Source organism: Argopecten irradians, chromosome 11, assembly GCF_041381155.1.
Source record: "Argopecten irradians isolate NY chromosome 11, Ai_NY, whole genome shotgun sequence".
NCBI lineage: Eukaryota > Metazoa > Mollusca > Bivalvia > Pectinida > Pectinidae > Argopecten > Argopecten irradians.
Window position 1 is genome coordinate 34,429,741 of NC_091144.1, and position 24,122 is coordinate 34,453,862.

Sequence of the window (24,122 nt, forward strand, 5' to 3'; positions counted from 1 at the left end):
AAATACCCCCTAGGGGAGCGTAAGTACCTGGCAACTCAAATGTCATCCTAAACACCGTATGGAGTGGACCATCACTGCCCAGCAACTCCAATATCATCCTAATCATTGCCTGGGGCAGATCGTCCATTAACCTTGTCATATGATTATTGGCATAATACAACATATCAAAGTATACAAAAGTAGAAAATATTTGATACCATACAAAAGAATCAAATAGGCTGAAAATGCTAACCTTTCTTTAGTTTTGTAACACAATATGCACTAGAAAATCTTTAACAGATATTGATTCCGATTCATTTCAGACAGTTTAAGATTTTGGTTTTTTGGACTCTTGTGATCTTGAATGAAGGTCAATGTCATTCATTGGAACTATATATTTATAGTTTTTCGTCCATACCAAAACAGACCTCACGGCCTCTAAATTATTGACTAGAGATTGTTTCATGATTTTTGATTGTTTGACCCCTGTGATCTTGAATTAAGGTGAAGGTCACTTATTTAAAGATGCTCCACCGCCGACACAGCATAAATGGTACCCATCATTAGAACATTAATTGGTATTTAATTGTGTATATATATGTCGAATTAACTCAAAAATAATATAAAATAATTAATTTTGCTTTCGGTGCATGCACAATCAGTACTGCATTCCATATAGAACATAGTGCCACAGAATTTTTTCGGGATGCAATTAATTATTTTTATCTTGAAGTAAAATAAGAAGCTAAGAAGTAAGACTTTTCAATGTGGTGATGGTGTTAAGTAAATTTTGCAACTGAAGAAAAATAGTAAATCGTCTGGTCCTGTTTTTGATAGAGAAAAATTATCATTTGTCAGCGGTGGAGCATCTTTAAACAAACTGGTATAACTTCACCCCAGCTTGCTACCTGCCAAACATCAGAACTAATATATGTATCCAATTTTATATGTTATTTTAGGTCTTAAATCATTTTATGCATTTAGTTGCTTGTATATGTCATTTTTGCTCAAATCAACATAATACCGTAATCATTCTAATATACAACTTGCTACTTTCCTCAATTTAACATTCTGTAGAACTGCTGTGCAATTTTCTTTAAAAATTCTCCCAGAAAAAGAAAGTAAAATAAGTAATGTCTGCATGTAATTTGAATCTAATATGTTGCCTAGAACTTTAGCGATACAAATGTATATAGAATATGTAACTAAACGTATACAAATGTGTATAGAATATATAACTAAGCGTATACAAATGTGTATAGAATATGTAACTAACTGTATACAAATGTGTATAGAATATATAACTAACCGTAAACAAAAGTGTAAATAACATTGTTCATTTTTTAAACTTTGCTCCACATGCAGCACCAATTGTAGTTCTAAAGACATCATAGATCATGGTATGTCTATAAGGAGTCTTTAGAAGCTAGCCAAATGTCAGTACCCTGACCTTTTGGTTATCGCGAAAAAGTTCTTTGACTATTAAAATTAAGTAAGAAGTTCTATTCAGAATTTTCAACACTTTTCTGTTGCATCAAATAAGGAATGTTCAAGCAAGAACTACCTCTCATCAACTCTTCACTTTATTTAGCTTCAATACATATATTGTACCCGATTTGCATCTTTCAGTAAAAGACTAGAAAACTTGTGAAAGTCATAGAAGGCTCAATGCCAGTGTCAGATAAGAAGGTCACAGAAAACTTAGAATGACTCAGATTAATCAGTACACCAACAAAGCCACATTTCGTTAAATATTTAATAGCAAGCATAACATTTAAAACACAATGATACAAAACTTATGTTTATATAAATACCTGTCTGTGTATACAGATATCAGTTAATGCCATTCACTTCCCTGTTATTATTCAAAGTCAGTTTCAGAAGCCCGCTATGGTAGGAATCGGGGCACGTCATTTTCACCTGTATAAGGATAATTTGTCCGTTTATGATAGGGAGCATATGGGTCGTCGGGGTAGTGGCGATGTTTTCTCCAGTATGCGGTCACCATTTTGTCCAGTAGCTTACTTTGCTGACCGTTACACATGACGTGTTGTTGCAGTCGGTAGCGACGACCTGGAGATTTGGCCCACATTCTTTTATTCTTGCCAGATTTGGTTCGAATCCAGCCTCCCCATTGCATTCTCTTGAACCGTGCAACTACAGAGGAAACTGTCTTTTCTTTTCCCTTTCTTAAACTGATACTTGTTTTAGTACGTATTGGCTGGAGGTAAGTAGAGCATGTCTGTGTTAGTGACCTAAAATTGAAACATACACAAATTTAATATACCAGTACATATCGTTATCTTCATTATGAATCAGTCACTTAATTCTTACTTGAGATATAACAGAATCGGAATGCGTCTTCATTTCATAAACTAGACTGACCACCTGACCAGACCCTAAGTTATTGATAAGACTTTCTCAGCAGAGTCGGGGCTTTTTTCAGCCTGATTTGGGGCCGAACTTCGGCCCCATTCCCCATGGCAAATCCTCTTAATTTTTCTTCGTTCAATCCTTAAATTCCCCAAAAATGAAAGTTTATTGAAGACTATCCAAAAACATTGTGTGAACTTAGTTGGCTAAGGCTTTAAATATTTGTTAATTGGCTTCAGAAAAGTACATAAACTACACTGGAAATAAATTTATTATGCTTTAGTTCATATTTCATAATTTTTCCCAAATCTTGGTTTTGTCGCTCATTTTCCCAAATTAAAAGCCATGGGCCCCATTCCCAAAGGAGTGAGAAAAAGATTGGCTCTGAGAGTTCTTTACTAGATTATCTCCCCCCTAGACTGGTCACCTGGCCCTAAGTTGTTGATAAGACTTTCTCAGCAGAGTTCTTTACTAGATTATCTCCCCTAAGACTGGCCACCAGACCCTAAGTTATTGATAAGACTGGCCATTTTTGATTATGTAGTTTGACTGGTTGGACCTACATTTGTAGTTGTTCGTTTATGAATTAAAGACAGACCTGGTGATTGTATATTGATTTCAGATGAGCTTTGACAAAGCCATCACAGGCTTGTATCATAAACTGCAGGTATATCAGGATTTATACTTGAAATAATGACTTTTACAAAAGGTCAAACCGGTTTTCCAAATAAACGAAAACGGCCATTGTCTCAGCAGAGTTCTTTACTAGATTATCTCCCCCTAGTTTAAAACTAAGGAATCAGACATGCAGTAGAGACAAAATTAATCAAGCCAAATTTTTGTGGTATTTTCAATATTCTTGAGACAGGTGGTCGGTCTATTCATAAGCCTATATACAACTTCATGTAATTATCTATTATAAGTTTAAAAGATACCCATAAGTTGATTCAGACTGTATTTTTTCTATCGGTAAGTTTAAGAGCTTTAGAGAATTTGTGTAATTTCTGTGTAAACTTAATACTAGGGTAATGAATCAGTCTAAGACTTTAAGCACTAATCCGATGCCCATGACTCAAAACTAGTAATTTTAATTGAAAATCTGTTTCTAACCTATTGTAAAACTTTACTAAGGAAAAAGACTTTGGTGTTACTCGAACCATTATTACACTATAATTCTGTTTGATAAAATGCTTACCCATTATAAAATGTTACTGGTGAAATAGACTTTGGTGCCACTCTGACCATTCCACTGTAATTCCGTTTGTTCATGCAGTATGTCAATGCTCTATCTACAGAGCCTGTTGGTCTTGGCTTCAAGGACAGCTGGCCAAGTCTTGAAGTGAGCTGACCCACTCCTGAAAAAAGACCCAGTACATATTGTAATTTTAAACTATGTACAGTATCAGAAAACGTCAAAATATTGCAAGTGGCAAATGTACCGTATTCGACCCATTAAGCCCCTCCTCTCCCCCTTTTTTAGGCTTCCATTTCACTTACTTTGAATTAAATGCAGACTGAAAAAATGGAAACTGTGTTGGTTCCCTTATTGATTTCTTTTGCAGATTGATGTATGGCTTACTTTGTAGAATATTTCATGAAAAGCAAGTCCAAATTCGTTTCTTTTAAGTGTGTACATGCCTGCTCAGTCATGCGCAGTAGATATATGCAAGTGAAATATGGTGCAGCGCACCGCAGAACAGCCAGATTTGTCACCAATAAATTTCGAAAACATCTAGAACTCTGTGTTGGTGACATGCTACATGACCTAAACTGGCAATCACTTGAAGACAGACAGAGAACTGTGCAACTTCACAAAATAATACACGAAAAAATAAACAGGAAAAATCTTCTGCCACGATCCATGTAGGCAGCCATGTTTTAAGTCTCGTTATCAGCACAACAAGTTTTGACATTTTTTGTATATATTTATAGATGAAACATGTCATTGGAATAAGCTTTGAAATTATTGCAAGTACAGTAGCTTTTTGTAACTACACAACGATAAGAACGACGCAATAGATGTACAGGTCAAAAAGATATATAAGCAGCTGTGTGTTCTCAAGCGCACGAAACCGTCAACAGTGACTCGTCACGAAACCCGACGCCATAGATGACGTATACAGCACATATTCCTGCGCATTTTCGATAATTTGGCATGTTGCAACTTTTTCGGAAATTTCTGCCAAATACAAGCTTGAAGGACTAATCCCGTTGGATTATCTCACATTCTTTTTTTCAACTAATGATATCCTGATCATGTTCTTGACATAATTGTACAAAAAAGTAGCTCATACATGTATATAAAGATCTCAGATCATAATCCTGTTTTTATTTAAGCTGTGCTCTTCTGAGGGTTTGCTTTATGCAGGATAGTCCTGCGTTTGAGTAATAGTCCTGTATTTGAGGGATGATTTTGTTACGCAAATGCAGGATTCTGTGAAATGAAAATGGATAAAGTTGTTTTAAAACTTTGAATCAAAAAAGGGCGTCATTATTTTCAGATAGCCATATAGCAAATTAAGACTTTGTGTGTTTGTTTATGAACTATTGGATTCTATTCTCTCACTTTGTTATTATATTAAAGGTGACAATTTAGGTGCTCTCCATAGACTACAGTATATAGCTAGCCATCAGGTAAAATTTAGTGCAAATGTCATGGTTGATTGACTTTTACCTGTGTTCTATTTTTAGCCCCATAGTAAGCTAGAGAGATGATTTTGTTTGTGATTTAACAAACATTTAGATAATGAAATTTGTTTCCATTTGAGTAATAATATGGAAAGTTGTATTAGTGATGATGCCATGTAAAAATTATGACACCTTTTTTTTGATAACAATGTTTAAAGATGCTCCACCGCTGACAAATGGTATTTTTTTCACTATCAAAAACAGGAGCAGACGATTTAGTATTTTTTTCAGTTACAAAAGTTACTTTTTTACAGAATATATTTTACACCATTAACACCATTGGAAAGTTTGAGCTTCTAATTTTACTTAAAGTTGAAGTTACAAAAAACAATTAATTGCATCCCGAAAAAAATTCCGTGTCACTATAATCCTATATGGAATGAAGTACTGATTGCGCATGCACCAAAGGCATAATAAATTATTATTTTATGTTATTTTTTGTGTTAATTAGACATATATATGTGTAGCAGGGCTTGTAAAATAGTTTGTGTTTTATGGGAATATATATGGTGTCGTGGTCCTGTGCTAGTTGTAAGAGTGCGTGTGTATCTTGTACACGTGTAGCTGTCGTGCACAATATGTCATTGTATCGAGCACCTGTGTTTGTGTTCCGTCTTCGTATTGGTCGATCGTGCATGTATTGTTATAGTCGGGTATATATATGGGGTGTTCTATCCATTTCATTGCGGTGTACTGAAGGATAGTGTAGCGGGATTGGACTGGGTCGATCATCGGTGACCAGGTAGCTCAGTCGGTAGAGCACTCGGCTAGTATTCTGAGGGTCCCGGGTTCGAATCCCGGTCTGGCCGCTACATTTTCTCCTCTCCTGTTACAAAATTGGCGCCCAACTAAATAACCCACGGTGGTGGTGTTTGGAAGGGTGTGTCTTCGAGGGCGAAGACTTCGAGAAAGGAGGGAGGAGTTGTAGCGGGATTGGACTGGGTCGATCATCGGTGACCAGGTAGCTCAGTCGGTAGAGCACTCGGCTAGTAAAAATTTTCTCCTCTCCAACTTTCTTCAGTTTCCATTTCACAGAATCCTGCATTTGTGTAACAAAATTATTCCTCATAAACAGGACTGTTACTTAAATGCAAGACTAGTTATTGTTGTAGCGGAAAAGATATCACCTTCAGTCAGAAGATGATATCTTTTCCGCTTCAACAGTAGCTAATGCATGACTATCCTGCAAATAGATATACTGGAGTGTCCCCAACCTGTTTGAATTAATATTATCAGAACCAGGACCAGACGCCTGTGTAATAAACATTGTAGAAGGCCTAAGGGGTAGGCTTCTACTGGCATGCGACCAGCTATCGCCAAGTACCAATTCTCGCAATCACATATATGTACTTGTATGATCACAGACGAATTATGAGACAATTTTTGTGGAAATCAGCATGGTAGTGTTTTCTATCAGGAAAAAAAAGTTTTGCGATGGCGAGGATTGGTACTCGGCGAGAACTGGTTGCCTGCCAGTAGTCTATATATCCCCCCCCCCCCCCCCCCAAAAAAAAAAAAAAAAAAAAAAAAAATTAAGAATAAGGCAGACGCCTGTGCAAACTTCCATAATTTTCTTTCACTGTCTCGACATCACACTTCTTTCTCACCACCCATACCATGACATAATCTTCGACTAGATGAAAGTTGTCATTATTTTTAGGATGTAGATAGAAAAGTTAACGTTTCATTTTTAAACCTCACCAAGCAAACACTGCTTCAAGGGCGCAGCCATCTTGAATAAGCTCAGGTAATTTATAAATGCCGAAACATTAATCGATACGGATAATAATATTTCCGGAAACAGTTATTCTTTTCGTGAAAATTAGTAATTAATGTCAAGAACATAGTATAGTCCTTTTAAAAAAAACTTCTGTTTTAATTTTCTAATTTTTACCAATAATTATGATACTATAAAGTACTTAATTGTTACCCCGTTTTGATCACCAACCTATATCCGGAAAAAACGTACCATGACCAGTTTTTCCTTTGGATATTACAATAAGAATGATATTTCCGTTCAGACAGTGGCCTGGGTCGGCAGGTGACCGATGAGTTAGCCGGCAAAGTCTAAAAGCTAATTATTCTTTGAAATGTGGAAGGCAACAGCACACGTACGATCTGGAATACGAGTATGCTCACTTTATTTTACTTAGAACGTTTCGTATACCCATCGACACATGTATGAGTGATGCAACAAGGCATGTCCTTGAACACAGGAACCTGAAAATGAAAATGACTTCCAATTTAATTTTATTCCAGTTGGACAATCAAGTCGAATCCAGTGCAACATTATAATGGGATGCAAAATTAGGAATTAACTAAGATTAATTTCGTTTCATCACACATATATCTAAATAGCTTGAAATGAAAACAATACTGTTCAACATACAACATATACGTATGTAGACATGTACATGACTCTGAACAAACTTGCATGCGCCTGTGCTTCTATCACAGTATGCGTGTTGGTTATACATACATGTTTACTAGGACCTAATGGTACTTAAGAAAAGCAAGTTTACTTCAACAGGGCTAATGTATCATGATTATAACGATGGATACATGTACTATATGGGAACAATGTTGTTAGGATAATAAAAATGGACTATTCTTCTGTTGAAAAATATTAAACAAAAGATTCATGACATGAAGATTTGGGATTATTATTTTTTTTAAATCTGCTTTATTGGTTTTACAAGTTTATTTTGGCTGATCATTTGGTTTTTTTTTCAACATTTAAAAAAAAATGTGATCATCGGTCCATCACTAATAAGTTATATTTTGTTTTTTTAGATTGTGTGTAATCCAACAGCAAGTTGGGATTAATAACTGTGTATACGTAGAAAACATATATATATTATATATAGAGATTGGTAACTCTGCCATTTTTACGATCGACAGATGTAACATTTTCACATGTCAGTTAAATTGATTTATTTTTATTTACAGTGTGTTGGATTAAGACCTGGTGCACGCAGACTGGCCACTAAGCCGCCTGCTAGTCAGAAGACAAATGTCCAACCATCGGCACCACCACCAAAATCAAGGTATAAAATATGGACACATTAAACAATAACAGTTGAATTGCTACCTTACCTAGTGTAGAAGGAGCAGTAAAATGCGCGGCCAGACCCTTATTTGAACCTATCAATGAACACCTTTAACATTTACACAAACGCACTGGTGTGATGTTCAACCTACACAATTCTGCATTTGCATAGTACAGAGTTTTCTGTCCTTGCAGGTAAGTATTGTTTGTGACGTCATGTGTTTGCGAGCATAATTTCATAATTTATGGAGAATTGCGCCAACAAAATAATGACGTCACAATGGATACCTAACTGCAAAGGAGCTAGCTCTATAATATGCAAAGATAGAATAAGTTTGTAAATCAGATAGTAGTTGATCATCATGCAAGCATGATAACTGAACGTACATTATAAGTTTGGAGTCTGAACATTTAAGTTGAAAAATCCCTAAAAAGCTCAAATTAAACAGTTACACAATTTGAAAATAGCTTATTCTGAGAATCTTTTAGAACACTAATGGTCTACCAGTCCAGTGTGACATCTTTAGCTAAAAGGGTTTTTAAACCTAATGATATGATCTGACCTATTGATGATTCACCAGACCACTAACCTTAAACTATTTTGGTGCCAAGGTGGTCTCGGGTTACAGGACTTACTATACCCTGTATAATAAGAACATCTGTTTCAGCCGTGCTCCTGCAGTACTTGGTGGACTAGTCGTATTGGCTGGAGCTGGAGCGGGTCTTTGTTATTATGATCCCAGCATTCTAGATTGGGTCAAAGAAAACCTCAACTTGTCATCAAGTCCAAGGTAAGGGTCATAGAAAACCTCAACTTGTTGTCAGGTCTAAGGTAAGGGTCAAAGAAAGCCTCAACTTGTTGTCAGGTCTAAGGTAAGGGTCAAAGAAAGCCTCAACTTGTTGTCAGGTCTAAGGTAAGGGTCAAAGAAACCATCAACTTGTCGTCAGGTCTAAGGTAAGGGTCAAAGATACCACCAACTTGTCATCGGGTCAAGTTAAGACTTACAGCATTATGCACTGAACCACAATTTGATGTTAAATTCTGGAGTAAAAGATAAAATTTTATGTTTAGCGCGTAGACAGAGCTTACAGTTTTTAATGTTTTTTAATTGTTGTAGGAAATTTCAATTTAAATGCTTGTCTAAGAATTATTTAGAGGAAGATGTAAATCTATATGTATATTTAAATGAAAATATCCATGTGTTGTAAAAAGGTAAAACATATATAAGTAATTTTATTTCAGCACAGAGAAAGTCTCTGAGCCATGGCCAGCTCCCATAAAGAAAAAACCTATTGAACCAATAATACCACTGGTAAGTGTGATATTCTTGCTTGATTAACGAAAAAAAACTACATTGTATATTACAATCTGATTAAAATACACATCCTTTTCACTACTGTATTGAACGGAGTATTTGTAAGGATCTGTATTTCAATCAGATTGAAATGATTGTGTAGTCAACTTAATAGCGTATATACCGATATTTTCGCTGACAAAAATGTTCATGATTTGATCTAAAAAACAAGAAATTAATATGTTAGCAATTTTATATATTTTTGCAATATGGATTTAAGATATTCAACCATTTCTTATAATTTAGCAGATCAAATTTTTGCCATGATCGCAATGTTACCCGAAATCGCAAAAATATCATCCCCGCAAAAATACATGTATACAGCTGTATGGTATTATGAGAAATTTTATATTTCTAATATTAACACAGCAATTATTAAGAACAATTTATAATCAGCTTTATGTATTAAAATTGATCTTCTGCAGCTGTTCTGAACTATTACAGCTGAATTTGAGTCCAAAACCATGTGACGTGTTGTCCAATCGCTCCCTTTATTAAGGGGAGATAATTTGTAATTTATTTTGACTGAAGGTTATTACGAATATATATTATTTTTTGTTTCAAGATTCATGTACATCTTTTAATGTCTGATTGTTTATATTAAGGATCAAAATGAGGAAGTGAAGAGTAAAAAGCCAAGGGGAGAAATAAAGACACCTGGTCCGGGTAATATGTTATTAATGTTTTAAGCTTTCTCTCCATTCATATACAACCTATTGTCAATGTGTAATGCAAATTAAATATTATATTAGACTCAAGATGATGTCTAAAATCAAAGAAAATTAGGAGTAAAAAAACATACAGTCTGCAGTCTACTGGATACTCATAACTTCCTTTAGTTTCTGAAAAGATTTTGTTAATCTGAAGTAAACTCTGCAAGGAAGTTAATCTTTGCTTGCAATTGCATTTTGCGTCTTTTGAAAGCAATTTGAAATACTGATAATTGTTTTCAGCAAAAAATTTTCAAGCGCAAGTAAAGTAAAACAACCTTACTCTATATTTCAAAAATCTAATCTTTAAGTTAGAGTGAAAAATAATACACTGTAAATAGGTTGTTTTGCAGTATGATAATATAAAATAATATTAATGGACATATGCTTACATTAAATTCATTTATCTGAATAATCGTTCTTCTACAACTAATTGCAACCGTTTTTAGGAACAAAATAATCTGTTGTCTTTCATTGTTAAGTTTTATTTGTTTAAGAAAAGTGTGTTTCCTCAATATACAGAAATTACTGCAAACGAGACCAACAAAGAAAGTGACATAGAATATGTTTCGAAAAAAACAACTAATAAAAGAATCGGAAGAAAGACGAGATAAGAGAAGGATAGAACGTGAGCAGATAAAGGAAGCAAAGAAAAAAGCAGGGGAGGAAGAAATTAATAAACGCAAGAAAGTAGCAGAGGAAGCAAAATTAAAACGCAAGAAAGCCGAAGAGGAAGAAAAAAAATAAACAAAAACAAGCTGAGGAAGAGAGAAAGAAACAGGAAGAGGAAAAGAAACAAGCCGAACAGACAGCCACTGTCGCAGGTATTTTTGTAACCTTTGGACTCTGAACTAAATTTAAAAGCAGAAAGTTGAGTTTGACATTTGAACATGACAGCACCTTTTATTATTTTATTTAGTACCTTGGTAACCTATTTAAGATCATGCTTAGAGTCTGTGCCCTAATGATGTTAAATGCTTATTTCGTTGAAAAGTTTGGTATTCAGTAGATTTCTGAATAGAAAAAAATTTGGTCAATTGTTTTAGCCAATTATGGCACATATACCTTTTGGAATTAGCTTAAAGATGCTCCACCGCTGACAAATGGCATTTTTTCACTATCAAAAACAGGAGCAGACGATTTAGTATTTTTCTTCAGTTACAAAAGTTACTTACTTTACACTATTACCACCATTGAAAAATTTGAGCTTCTAATTTTACTTAAAGTTTAAAATATGAAAAATAATTAATTGCATCCTGAAAAAAATCCATGGCACTATATCCATTCCTATATGGAATAATTATTAGTACTGATTGCGCATGTACCAAAGGCGAAAATAAATTATTACATAATATTTTTTGTGTTAATTAGGCATATATTTACAAGATTGAACACCAATTATTGTTCAAATGATGAATATCATTTATGCTCTGTCGGCGGTGGAGCATCTTTAATTACTGTTCAATTTTCTTGTCCAACAAATATAAAGTCAATGTAAAATCTACATGGTGCTCTTCAACACCACATAAATGGATAAATGTTCATTTTCCAGGAGATTTCAAAATACCAGTTACTGTTAATATTAAGTCTTGAGTGTACAAAGTTTAATGAAATACTTAACTCTTTGAAAATTACTGACAGATTTCTAACTGTCAATTAAACTACAATTGACTTTGCATTTTCTATTGAGTATGCTAAGAAATTTGCTACATCATTGGACAGGTTTATGTACATTTGCTATTATGAAACATGACTATATATAACGATTGGTTAGTTGGTTTCTCATGTTATTGTTTTTCTGTTTTATAGCCTTGTTGAAGAAGTTAGATGGACCTGTAGAAGAAGCTGGTAAGATTGTAGCAGACGCCTTAGAATCCCAGACCAAAGTGCTCGAGAAAATCAAGGCACACACACAGAGTCTGAAGAAAGCTCTGGATGATAAATCACCAGTAAGAACGTTTTAAATCCTCTCTGATGATGTAAAAGGACCATTAGTAATAGATTGTAACTTTATTATTATATACCGCTATGACATTGTGTTAAATATAAAGAGTGTAATTTTATATGTAACTTGTCTAAACTTGAATTTGAAAGTTTTTTGTTATTTTCTCTTAATGTACCCGTAACAGTTAAAGTTATATGTGCTGTAATTGGGCAAAAAATTTGGCATGTTGAATTTTCTTCATTTATCTATTGAAAATCATTAGGTTTGATTGATTAAGCCGTGAAAATCATTCAAATGGCTTCAAATGCCTTATAAACGTTAGTTACAAACACAGAAATAATTTACTGGAAAAATTGTTGTTTTTTATGCCTTATGTATATTTAGATGGAAACTTTCCTGCAGAAATCACTTTATAATTACTAATAACATTTATAAAAATGTGAAATGAAATTGTAGACCAGAATTTGGCTTCATGGTCTGAGGGCTGTTCCAGCAAAACATATATGGCACCCAGGGAAGGCACTTTAAAAAATAGTATATGCCATGGTGTGTTCAAAATAAAATCACTTCTGTGCCAGGGTGGTTGTTTCAATAAAATTACTTGTGTGGGTGGGTCTATCTGAAGCACTTTTGAAATAAAATGCAAAATTTGTGTTTTATAATGTTGACTCATTTCGCTTTACTATAGATGTACATATAATGATTTTTGGCAGTACTGCTAAAAATCATTATCTGCTCTTATTTATAGTTGTGAAATCAAAACCAATACATTGAAATTACTGTAATTTTTAAAATGTTAATAACTTTTGGTGATGTATAACATATTAAAAGCTTATCTTGATTCGTGCGTATGAGAAATACGGCACATATAACTTTAAATGTGTGTATATATGGCTTGTATATTCACAGAAACAAGAGTTGTTCCCCTTGTCTTACAGTTGATCTCTCCACAAACAGTTTTGTAAAATTTGTTAATGTGGACAATATGCACAAGAGTTAAATCTAGCTTTACTTTGTGTATATATTTGAATATCATGTGTAAAAGCGTATTGATATTGTGAAATAGAATACTTCCTAAATAGTTACTAATACTTAGGTTTAAAGTGTTTGACAGATACGTATATTATGAAGTTTTCAATATAGATACAGCACCAATTGCAGAATCTAAACTTAACGTAATTAATATTACGTTGTCAGAGGCCAACGCTTTACACAATTCAGCAACTTTATATATAGAACAATCTTTATTTGCTGAAATAGATTGAGGATAAAGACGGTCAGTGGCAGAGTGTGGTGGAGGCCTCACAAGCATGGAAACAGATGTCAAGTGTGTCGGAGGAGGTCGTCAGCAAAGCAAGGTCAGGATCTCATTAACGTTTTAAGGTTATGGTTAGATATTCGAATATCTCTTGTTTAGTGCCTGTAGTAATTAAGAGCTATGTTGTGTCATTGACATTAATAGTTATCTTAAACATTACATTCAATTTGATCATTTCAATATTTAGTGGAATAACTAAATAAGTTTATCAAGTTCCTGAAGATTTTAGGTCACCAGACCATATAGATTATTATGACCTATTGCAAAAATGGTAGTCTTTTGTCAGTCGACGTCCATCGTGCGTCCTGCATCGTCCATCATCCGTTCTCATTTCCTTGTTAGTACGATAACTTGAGTAAATATAAACAGAGCTTAATGAAACTTTGTACAATGTATATAGACTGACATTGGAAAGATCACGGACAAGTAAAAAAATCAGCATGATTCGCCAGTAGTTTATGGAGTTCTGCCCTTCGCGCTTATCATTACTATTGGACATTGTGAACGCGATAACTTTATTAAATAAACTGAGTTTGATGAAACTTTGTGTGTAGACTAACATTGGAACAATCTAGGAAGAGTTCAAAAATCAGCTTGATTCAACAGTAATTTACGGAGTTATGGCCCTTTGCACTTATAATTACTATTGGACCTTGTGAATGCAATAACTTGAGTAAATATAAATCAAGCATATATAATGAAACTTTGTGTATAGACTAACATTGGAATGATGTGAACACAATAGCTTTAGTAAATATAAACAGCTTAATGAAACTTTGCATATAGACTAACGTTGAAAAGATCTCGGATGAGTTCGAAAATCAGCATGATTCAACCGTAATTTACAGAGTTATTACCCTTTGCATTTATGAATACTACTGGACTTTGTGAATATGATAACTTACATAAATATAAACCAAGCTTAATGAAACTTTGTATGTAGACTAAGACTATCTTGGACGAGTTTGAAAATCAGCTTGATTCAAATATAACTTACAGAGTTATTACCCTTTGCAATTATAATTCGACTTTACTTATTTACGGAGTTATTGCCTTTTACAATAATAATTATTGAACCTTGTGAACACGGTAATGTGACTTAAATATGCACCAAGCTTAATGAAAGTTTGTATATAGACCTATTAGATGTATGTTCCTATTTCGTGAACAAAAGACATCAGTTGGCTAAATTATATAACTAATTTTTATCAATTAGCAGGTGACCGATAAGACCAATGGGGCTCTTGTTGTATGAATTAACCCAATATTGGAGTTTCAAGATACCAGAACAATGTGAGTAAAGTACAATTTACCGCCGCTTAGTCCCACCTTCAAGTGATTGTGACATCATCATTTGAGAAGTTTCATGACGTCTTAATCACTGGAGTTTGACGTGATTATTCCGACATCATTATCATAGGATAGTGGGACTGACTTGCGGTAAATCGTACTTTATCTGCATTTTTTGGGGATCTTGAAACCCCAAATTTCCGAGGATATTGAGGTCAAATGTGTTGCATCTGATTCTGAATATTAAACAACAGAAAATCTATCCTTTCCAAACATTTTTGAAATTTCTGTTGTCCTTGCAGGGAAGAGCTGGATAAATTGAAGTCTGTTATCGATGAAGTGAAGGAGAACAGCGAGGCCAAGGCCAACAAAGCAGTTACAGCGGCGGAGGATCAGCTGAATAGCCTCACCAGTAGGATGCAGCAGATGGTGGACACGGTATACTTAAATTTATATATGATCTGATTTTCCTCTATTCTCATTTGCTTATACAAGGTCATGTAACGTTCGACATATAGCATATCAATTCAGTGTTTCCATTTTTAGAAACATAGAGCCAATATACCTTCTGTGACGTCGATACCCAAACATGAGTTCTTCAGGGTGACGTCTTATGGCCATCATTCTTCTTGTTATTAATGTTTGTATATAGAATGATTCTTTTGACATTTATCAAAGGAACTACATATCGAATGTGAAAATTAAGGACCTTTGATTCTGTCCATATGGTATTTTACTGCCGTGGTAGATTTGAAATAATGACCTCCTACGCCCTTTGTCAAATATTTAATTCTACCAAAACGACATAACACCATATGGACCTTAAGTAAGATCCATAATTGATAGATTGATCATTTCATAGGAGATTTTATTTTCAGATAAAGAAATGTGAATTATTTTATTTTCAGATAAAGAATTGTGAATTATTTTATTTTATTTTCAGATAAAGAAATGTGAATTATTTCATTTTTAGATAAAGAAATGTGAATCAAGTTTTTGTTCATTTTTAGATAAAGAAATGTGAATCATGTTTTTGTTCATTTTTAGATAAAGAAATGCGAATCTGAGTATAAGACAACTGAGCAATTTACTGAACTTATTGAAAAGGGAAAGATGCAGTTTCAGAGAGAACTTCAAAGTTTGATGCCGGATAAAAAATTGGGCACAGGCAAAGGTATGTTTAACTAGGAACAGTTTCATGATTATTCTTTAAATGTAAGGAATCCCTTAACTTTAAATTCTCCAAAGGAAAGCATTACTGATTTTAAGGAAGGCTCCTTAACTGAAGATATTTTCCTTCACTTCTGTAATGTTTTTCTATAATGGGGATATTTTCTTTTAGAAATTCCTTAAAGTTAAGGAATTTTCATGAAAGTGGGCCCTGTATAGGTGAGACCTTAGCCTTCAATGTCATTATTTGACAAAAACATCATCTCGCTTTTAGTCCAGGTTTCATTTGAATCCTTGTACTCATTATTTGTGTTGAATGTAAATAATAATATGTTCAATGAGCTATTATAGTTATCAATAACAAAATCTTATTATTATGCGAGTCTTTTTCTTACTGACTTTATATATCTATTGTTATTTGCAGGTAAAACCCTGAGCGAGGAAGACCTCAACCTCCTTATTGGACACGCACATGGCCGAATAGAGCAACTGCAGCTTCAGCTCGCAGAGCAGATCGCCATGGAGAAACAACGATTTGAGGCAGCCATGGAACAACAGAAGCGGGAGGATGATCACGTAGCTAGTCTGAGCATGAAGAACGCGTTGGAGAGAATGCAGCAACAGTACGCCGCGGAGAAAGAAAACTGGGTGAGTGGTGTCGCTGGGTCACTCTCTCTATTCTGTCTTTGGGTATAATATTAAAGAGTTATTTGCACTTTCAGGTATGTATTTGATTATGATGTCATGTGGAGGCATAACGTCATAATTGCAGAGAAAACTAAGTGAATTTCAAAAACAAAATGATGATATCATGATAAATACCTATCCCACAAGGAAAATAACTCGGTAATATGGAATAAAGATGGAATAGGATTCCAAAGCCTTAACTTTTGCTTTCATTGTTACTTAACAAGATTACATGATATAATGGATTTAATCTAAGGATTACAAAGCTTTATTTTAATTATTTGTTCTTTGGGATAGTTAAAAAGTAAACATCATGAAAAGATAGAAACTTAATCAAATATGCCAAAATAAACAGGCAATTTTTTTTTTTTTCATAGCAACAAAAAAAGAAAATTAAAAAAATACTGATAGTAAAAATCAAACATCCAACATAGTTGGAATTATATACTAACTGTAAATGTAAATATATCCGCAAATATTAATTTAACAATTTGCATAACATTGTGTAAAGTTCAACTTTTAATTTTAAATTACAACATAGTTTTGTACTAAATAAACTAATGCATGTGAATAATTTGCTCTGATAAGTCCTTTGCGTAATTAGGGCAAATATCCCACTCTCAATAATTCCTACATCAAATCTTATTTATAAAGTGAAAATGTATTATAACCAAAACTGTTTTAGTTATTAAGTAAGTTTTGGTTCATGTAAATGACCCTGTAGAAATATTCTGATAAATATATTGTTCTGTTGAAAGGCCTCAGAGGCTCGTGAGGAGTATGAGAAGGAACTGCGACACATGCTAGCCATGCAGGCTGCAGCACACGTCGACAACATTGAGAAAAAACTGATGGAGCAGGAGATTGATCTCTCTGAGAAATTTGAAGGTCATTTGCAGGGCAAGATACTGGAGGAGAGGCTAGGATATAAAACTCAGATTGCCGGCTTTGAAGCGAGAATCAATGGTATAGAGGCTGCCGTGGAATGTAAGTGTACCTATGAAATAATGATACTGACAAATATAACTCAATTTTTTAACAATTAAGCAGCAGAAAATGTTTTTGAATAAATAGAATTAAATAATAATTACAATACAAAACATATGCAATCAAGAATTGATTCTTTTAAACAATAAAATGTAATTTTAGCTCTTTATTTTATGGACATATACTAAAAGGTTAAAAGCTAAAGGGATAAAAATAAAGCATCATTAAAATGAGATGAAATCGTAAAATTTTGTAATTATTGTATTAGATTAGGACACTTTAACCTGTAAATAAATGAAAAAACAAGATACTCTATTGTTTCATCGAACCTCGGACAGTATTTATTATGGTGCAATATGGTGGCTCTCTCCTGCCACTTCTGATTTGAAACACATTCAATTTATCTACTTTAAACCAATTTTCTTATACTTCTAATTTATTCTGCAAATTTCGCATTCCATGTAAATTTAAGAAAGATTATCTCTGCAAATAAAAATCTTCATCATTTATATTGGTAGGAATCCCCATTCAATTAGCGAAGCTTTAGTAGCTGTGAAAGAAAATTGGTTTACAGCAAATTTATCTATATATGAATCTAATTATCGTCGTAATAGTGCTTATGAGGTATTTTTTTTTGTGTGTGTGTGTAAAAATTTTGATAATATGAAATTCATTTTTTTTCATAATTGTTATCTCCCCTTACGCCAGTCTGAAAGTTGATGACGCTGCTCTCGTCGCCTATAAGTTTAACTTTATCGGTGGTCAATAACTAACTATTACTCTCGTCGTCCATAAGTTTAACTTTATCGGTGGTCAATAACTAACTGATATAACTCCCAGGTAAAAATATAACTTGCTGCTTTTAAAAGTATCTGTCTTAATTTTTCTCTTACAGCCCAGGCAGAAAAAGGGAAAGTGGCACAACAGGCCAAACGGTTATGGCTGGCATGTCTGGCACTCAATGGCTTGATCCGGGTTGGCAATAAATTTGGCGATACATGGGAGAGCAAGGTCACACCCTTAGAAGAAAAGGTCATGGTCATCGCTGAGGCGTCAGGTCACCACCCGTTTGTCGCTACAGTGATAAACACCATTCCAGAGGAAGCGTTGAATCGGGGTGTCTGGACGGAAGATAGCCTAAAAGCTAGGTTCAAAGATGTTAGTAAGAAATGTCGAAGAGTTGCTCTTGTAAATGAATCAAGAAGTTCGCTCTTTTCATTCTTTTTATCCTATGTCCAATCAGCTTTCGTCTTTTCAAATGTGAATTTAGATACGGAGACGGCTACCGTCGATCCGAAAGACTTAGATACATTCTCAATAATAGACCACGCACAATTCTGGCTGAAGCAAGGCAATATGGAATTGGCTGTGCGATTTATGAACCAGTTACAAGGCCTGCCTCGAGAACTGGCATCTGATTGGATTAAGGAGGGAAAGTTACTAGTGGAAACCAAACAAGCTGCACAAAGTATCACTACATTTGCCTCAGCTACTGGACTAGGGGCTCTGTTTTAATTGTATGCATTTAGAATTATTCAAATGGATATATGTTGCCTTTTTGTGTTTTCCCAGAGATAGTTTCATAATATGATGTACTGATCCCGGCATCATTTGTCAAAGTGCTTTTATTTGGAATGGGCAATGTATTTATTCTGACATACATTAAAGATAAGATGTGTTTCTGGCCATAGAGGTTAGTGAAGAAAGCTGAAATGATCTGGATGTTTTACAAGTATTATTTTGTAAACACCGAAAATAAAAAATACATTTATTGATCGTATTAGTTTCCTATTTATTGATGGATATCATGACATTAAAGTATACTTTATACCCATATGGTTGTATATTTGTTTGTAAAATAAGGATCAAAAACTTTCCAGTCATCGCTCATATTTTAACGTTCTGCTGAACAGGATGGATACATTTTTGTAGATCCGGCCTTCGTCTGCCACTTGCCAAAGGGTAAATTGCGCTCCATTGTGCTGTACTGTTTAATATTTGTCTACTTTGTCCCGCAATACTCTTCGTATCTTATGTAATCGTGTTTGTTTTGTATGTCTTGATAAAGGGGCAGATCGCCTCTAAAATTTGACAATTTTGTTTTGTCCACACGGTTAGAATTACTTCCTTGTCCCATGTTTGTAATATACAGACACAAGTGCCGTGGACCCATGATTATCCAAACATAGATAGTCTGGAAATCCTCACAATCCAGGCAGAAATAATATGTATCAGGGAACAGATTTGATTATTGATTACTCAAAACAGAATCCACCAGTCTGGAAATTTGTTATCTAGACGATTCGGGCTGGGAACACAACTGTTTGTATATTTGCATGTTAGGTATCTGTTTTACACTGCCCTCCAAAAGTTGTGTTACACTTGTGTTTTTACAAATATACATTTAGTAAAGAAATATGTGAACCTTGATAATACAGGCATCAGTATATATATATTATTTATCAACTTATTTATCTTCTTTAATACAGTAGTTGCTTTTCTGGGAGTTTTCTTAATGAGGAAAAACGGTATAAAGCTAGTATATTAATAATCCGAAATAAAAGGCCAAAATAAATTCAAAGTAAAATCAAAATCATTTCTATGGAATATATATTCAGCCACTATAGGACCTTCTTCAGTCCGAAATAACACAAACACAACGTGTTCGTCTACATGTTTGTTTACATCTATTGTGTGCAGGTACGAAATGTCTCGGCCCGTTTGATGTATACGGCGGGTTATTTCGACCTAACATGCTATGTGCACTAAATCAACCCCAGTGTTTAAACAATGGTTATAACCGCAAGATACTTTATCAGATAGACTTGTGTAGCCATAAACATAACACTGACGTATCAAAAGGGGATATTATATGGGAGTTTTCTTGGGAGATAAATTGTCATGGAATTTGAACAGGTAACAGAACTTTTGGATGGCAGTGTATACTATCATCTCCGTTATTCCATGGGCTACTATCACTCTCAGTATACCCATCTCTGGACTATATGTTATAGCATTTCAGTAGAATAATAACCAATCACAGGCCTACAACGTATTTCGTTGCAGGTTATTTAGAAAGCGACACCCAACGTCCCAGTCATACAGTCAAGAACAGTGTAATGTTCTTTAAAGATGCTCCACCGCTGACAAATGACATTGTTTCACTATCAAAAACAAAATTATTTCATATATTTTTTTGTGTTAATTAAACATATATATACACCAATTATTGCTGAATTGATGAATATTGTTTATGCTCTGTCGGGGTTGGAACGTCTTTAATTATTTTGATGAACATTTAAGGACCAAAGTACTTATGTCACCTATTGTTGCACACATAGCCTTCAATTTTGTTTTGACATATTTTACATATAGTCCAAGATTGGATATACACAACAGTGATAGTAACCCTTGGAGTATATTCATGATGCAGAGTGATTTTATATGCAAGTATATTCATGATGCAGAGTGATTTTATATTTAGAAGTTCTGACTACAATAAAATCTGATGAAGATGGAACCATCAATTTCTAAATAATACAGATCTGCCTAAGTTTGGTTCAAAGTAGCAATCAACTTGCTGCACAATCAGGCTCAAAAATAGTCCTTCTCATAATATAAATAATTTATTTAAAGTAATGCACCCATGGACTATCTCATAGTAAAATTGAAGGCAGCTCAGAGGAAAAAAAACCTGAGCCAATCACAGGCCAGCACAAAATTCCTTTGAAGACAACAGAGAGAGCGAAGTCCAACTTCAAAGCCAACACACAATCAACCACAGTGTACCGTTATACGGCTCATTTGCAAAAAAATTCTTTTAAGACAACAGAGAGAGCGAAGTCCAACTTCAAAGCCACACAACACCACAGTGTACCGTTATGTATGTGGCACTGTTCTGTTCTGTTGCCTTTAATTTTACAGGGGGTGTAGAGATTATAAGTGATCGGAAATCCTGGAGTATCGAGGACGATCTCTTTCCAGCCAACGGCAATGTCTAAAATCGGGACATGGGAATAACTTTTGAGACTGACCCACAGTTCAACATATAGCAAGGTGTGTCCAAATGGGATCGATGATATTGGCAGTGGCGTAGGAAGATGAAACGTAATGGGGGGAGGCGGGGGGGCAAAGGTCCTTAATATTTTGTAACACCCCCTCGCCCCGCACCTACAGGAGGAGATTAATTCAACACACAACTAAATATACTTTATATACTTTTTTCATATATCATTAAATTTAATCCTTGTACACATTTATAGACATTGGGGTCGCTAAAAGGAAATTAACGAATACGCAAATTGGCCAAATTAGCGTGTGAGCGCCGAAGGCGCGAGATTTTGGAGTTTTAGGGGTCTGAGGGTGACCCCCGGGAAAAAATATTGTAATTTAGAATGGCTGAGATGAGTTTTTACAATCTATTTTGATGATTTTGCGAGCGCCCGAAAGCGCGAGATTTTGGTGTTTGAGGGGTCCGGTGGTTCTACCCCGGAAAAAAATTTACGATTTAGAATAGCTTAGATGAGTTTTTACGATGCATTTTGATGAATTTGCGAGCGCCCAAAGGCGCGAGAATTTGTTGTTAGGGGGGTCCGGGGGTCTCCCCCGGGGAAAAAAATACGACTTAGAATTGCTGAGATGAGTTTTACGATGTATTTTAATGATTATAAAGCGTTCTTAACATGGTAATTTTTCGATTTAAAGCTACCTGCATTTAGAAATGATAATTGTAAGAACATTATGCAACCCTACTCGATCTGAATATACCGGCTTCACACCATCGGCACATTGTTGTGTAACATAAAAAAACTGAATTAATTGTCTCACTAAGACATATAAACAAATTGATCTTTTAAGAGAATTTTTTTAAATAGTGCATAGAATCCTTTGATGGACATTTTAAGTCTAGTTCGTGTGTATTGCATTTTTACTATTTAAGGTTTGACATTATGTGCTTGAAAGTTTTAGGAAATGCGCCGCACAGCGGAAAATTTTCTAGAATGAAGTACGAAAAATGTGCTTCCTACGCCCCTGATATTGGTGGACAAAAGAACATTTTATCTCTTAGATATAGGAACTTTCTCGATTGCTTAAAAGTAATAGTCATAGAATATGCAAGGATGTGGGACGACTGGTTTGTCCATTGTCAGTATGATATGACCTGATAGGGGTATGCTTGTTCGATATCTTTGGGGCAAGCTTTAGTGAGACAGAACTATGAAAAAGGATAAGAGTTTCACTACGACAAAGAGGCTCATCTCAAATATACCGCACCCTCCCAAAAACACACGTGCAACACACCGCATACACGGGAGCCGCCATTACATGACCCTGGCTGCTATTACAATAGGTCGTTGATATAATCAACAATCTAAAAGTGTGGAACCTAGTCTACAGGAAGGGCATGCCGATCAAAAATGTTCAACAAAGCGCCATCGAACTATCAAAAATTTCCAGAAATAAATCTCTTAACTGTGAAATCTGTTACTAACTCTAAATGCAAATATATGATGCTACAAGGAATCGATATGGCAGATATAACCAAGTTCTAAGACAACAAATAAAACCATATTTCAAACCAATTATTTCTTTCCATTTCTAGATTGTAGCAAGCATTCATATAAACTCAAAGTGCAAAATGACTCGCACAACACATTGACATACAATAAAAAAACGTTGTTATGAATATTGTCAATCTAAATCATCTGAAACAGTTAAAAACAACAGACATTATCAAAACTATTTATTTTCCCTCAGAATCCATAAGTGATTGTTATATCAAAACACAACTCGTGGCACTATATCAATAGAGGGCACCGGAGGATTTTGTCGTCTGCTAGTACTGTATTGTCGTCTGCTTGTCCTATATGACCAGGTGCGGCGAGTTCCTAATTATGTTTGCATCATAATTTAACCAACTGTAAATACAAAACCATATCAGCCATATTAGTATGTACAATTTACACATATTACTGGTACAACTAATTATAAAAGTTTCTAATTAAACGGGGTTTCTTTTGTGTAGTAATTTTGAATTCAATCTTAATTTAACGCAGTATTTAAAGATATATCTCTCGATCCGCCTTATTTGCATAACTTTACATTAATATATTGACAGTGCAAACTGTTTCGTTTCCTTGTCAACGTCGACAGGTATTGGTTTCTTTTTTACGGCAAGAAAATTTCATATCAAAACTAATGTTCATGATATGAAACTTTGAAGTGTAATCTGTATTCGAAACTATTTATACAAAAAAGGTCAGATTTGTGAATCACTTTTAAAGGTAAACTTGTTTGATCTTAAAACAAGTTTTCCTACTGTTAAACAGATATTCAACTCGCACTGAAATTATTATCACACTTTATATTGACGAACATTTTACAAAGAAAAATATTTAATTCAAAATGTGAAACACAGCAGGGTACCTCTAAATAAAAGTTATTTTTTCTTTGATCATCGAGTAAACCAAAAGCAAAAAAAAAAGTATTATTTTTCAAACGTTAAAAGAAAAGGAAAATATTAAATTATTTTTCATACGTTGTAAATGAATTGAGACAATCCAGAGATGCA

At 34.4% G+C, this 24,122-nt stretch overlaps 2 protein-coding genes across 2 annotated transcripts; one reads left to right on the forward strand and one right to left on the reverse strand.

The window, feature by feature from the left end:
* Window positions 1-1,718: 1,718 nt before the first annotated feature.
* LOC138335391 (large ribosomal subunit protein bL35m-like) lies at window positions 1,719-6,805 on the reverse strand. The gene is made up of 3 exons (XM_069284452.1): window positions 6,742-6,805; window positions 3,548-3,707; window positions 1,719-2,234 (listed from the first exon to the last, which is right to left on the reverse strand). The coding sequence occupies exons 1-3, from the start codon at window positions 6,770-6,772 to the stop codon at window positions 1,868-1,870; spliced, it is 558 nt and encodes a 185-aa protein (XP_069140553.1). The 5' UTR covers window positions 6,773-6,805; the 3' UTR covers window positions 1,719-1,867.
* Window positions 6,806-7,031: 226 nt separating this feature from the next.
* LOC138335392 (MICOS complex subunit Mic60-like) lies at window positions 7,032-19,385 on the forward strand. The gene is given in 15 exon segments (XM_069284453.1): window positions 7,032-7,169; window positions 7,990-8,087; window positions 8,758-8,880; window positions 9,333-9,402; window positions 10,050-10,110; window positions 10,677-10,732; window positions 10,734-10,844; window positions 10,936-10,978; window positions 11,964-12,103; window positions 13,360-13,457; window positions 15,010-15,145; window positions 15,755-15,881; window positions 16,302-16,525; window positions 17,323-17,551; window positions 18,447-19,385. Coding segments are annotated over 15 exon segments (2,175 nt in total). The 5' UTR covers window positions 7,032-7,130; the 3' UTR covers window positions 19,067-19,385.
* The last annotated feature ends 4,737 nt before the right edge of the window (window positions 19,386-24,122 follow it).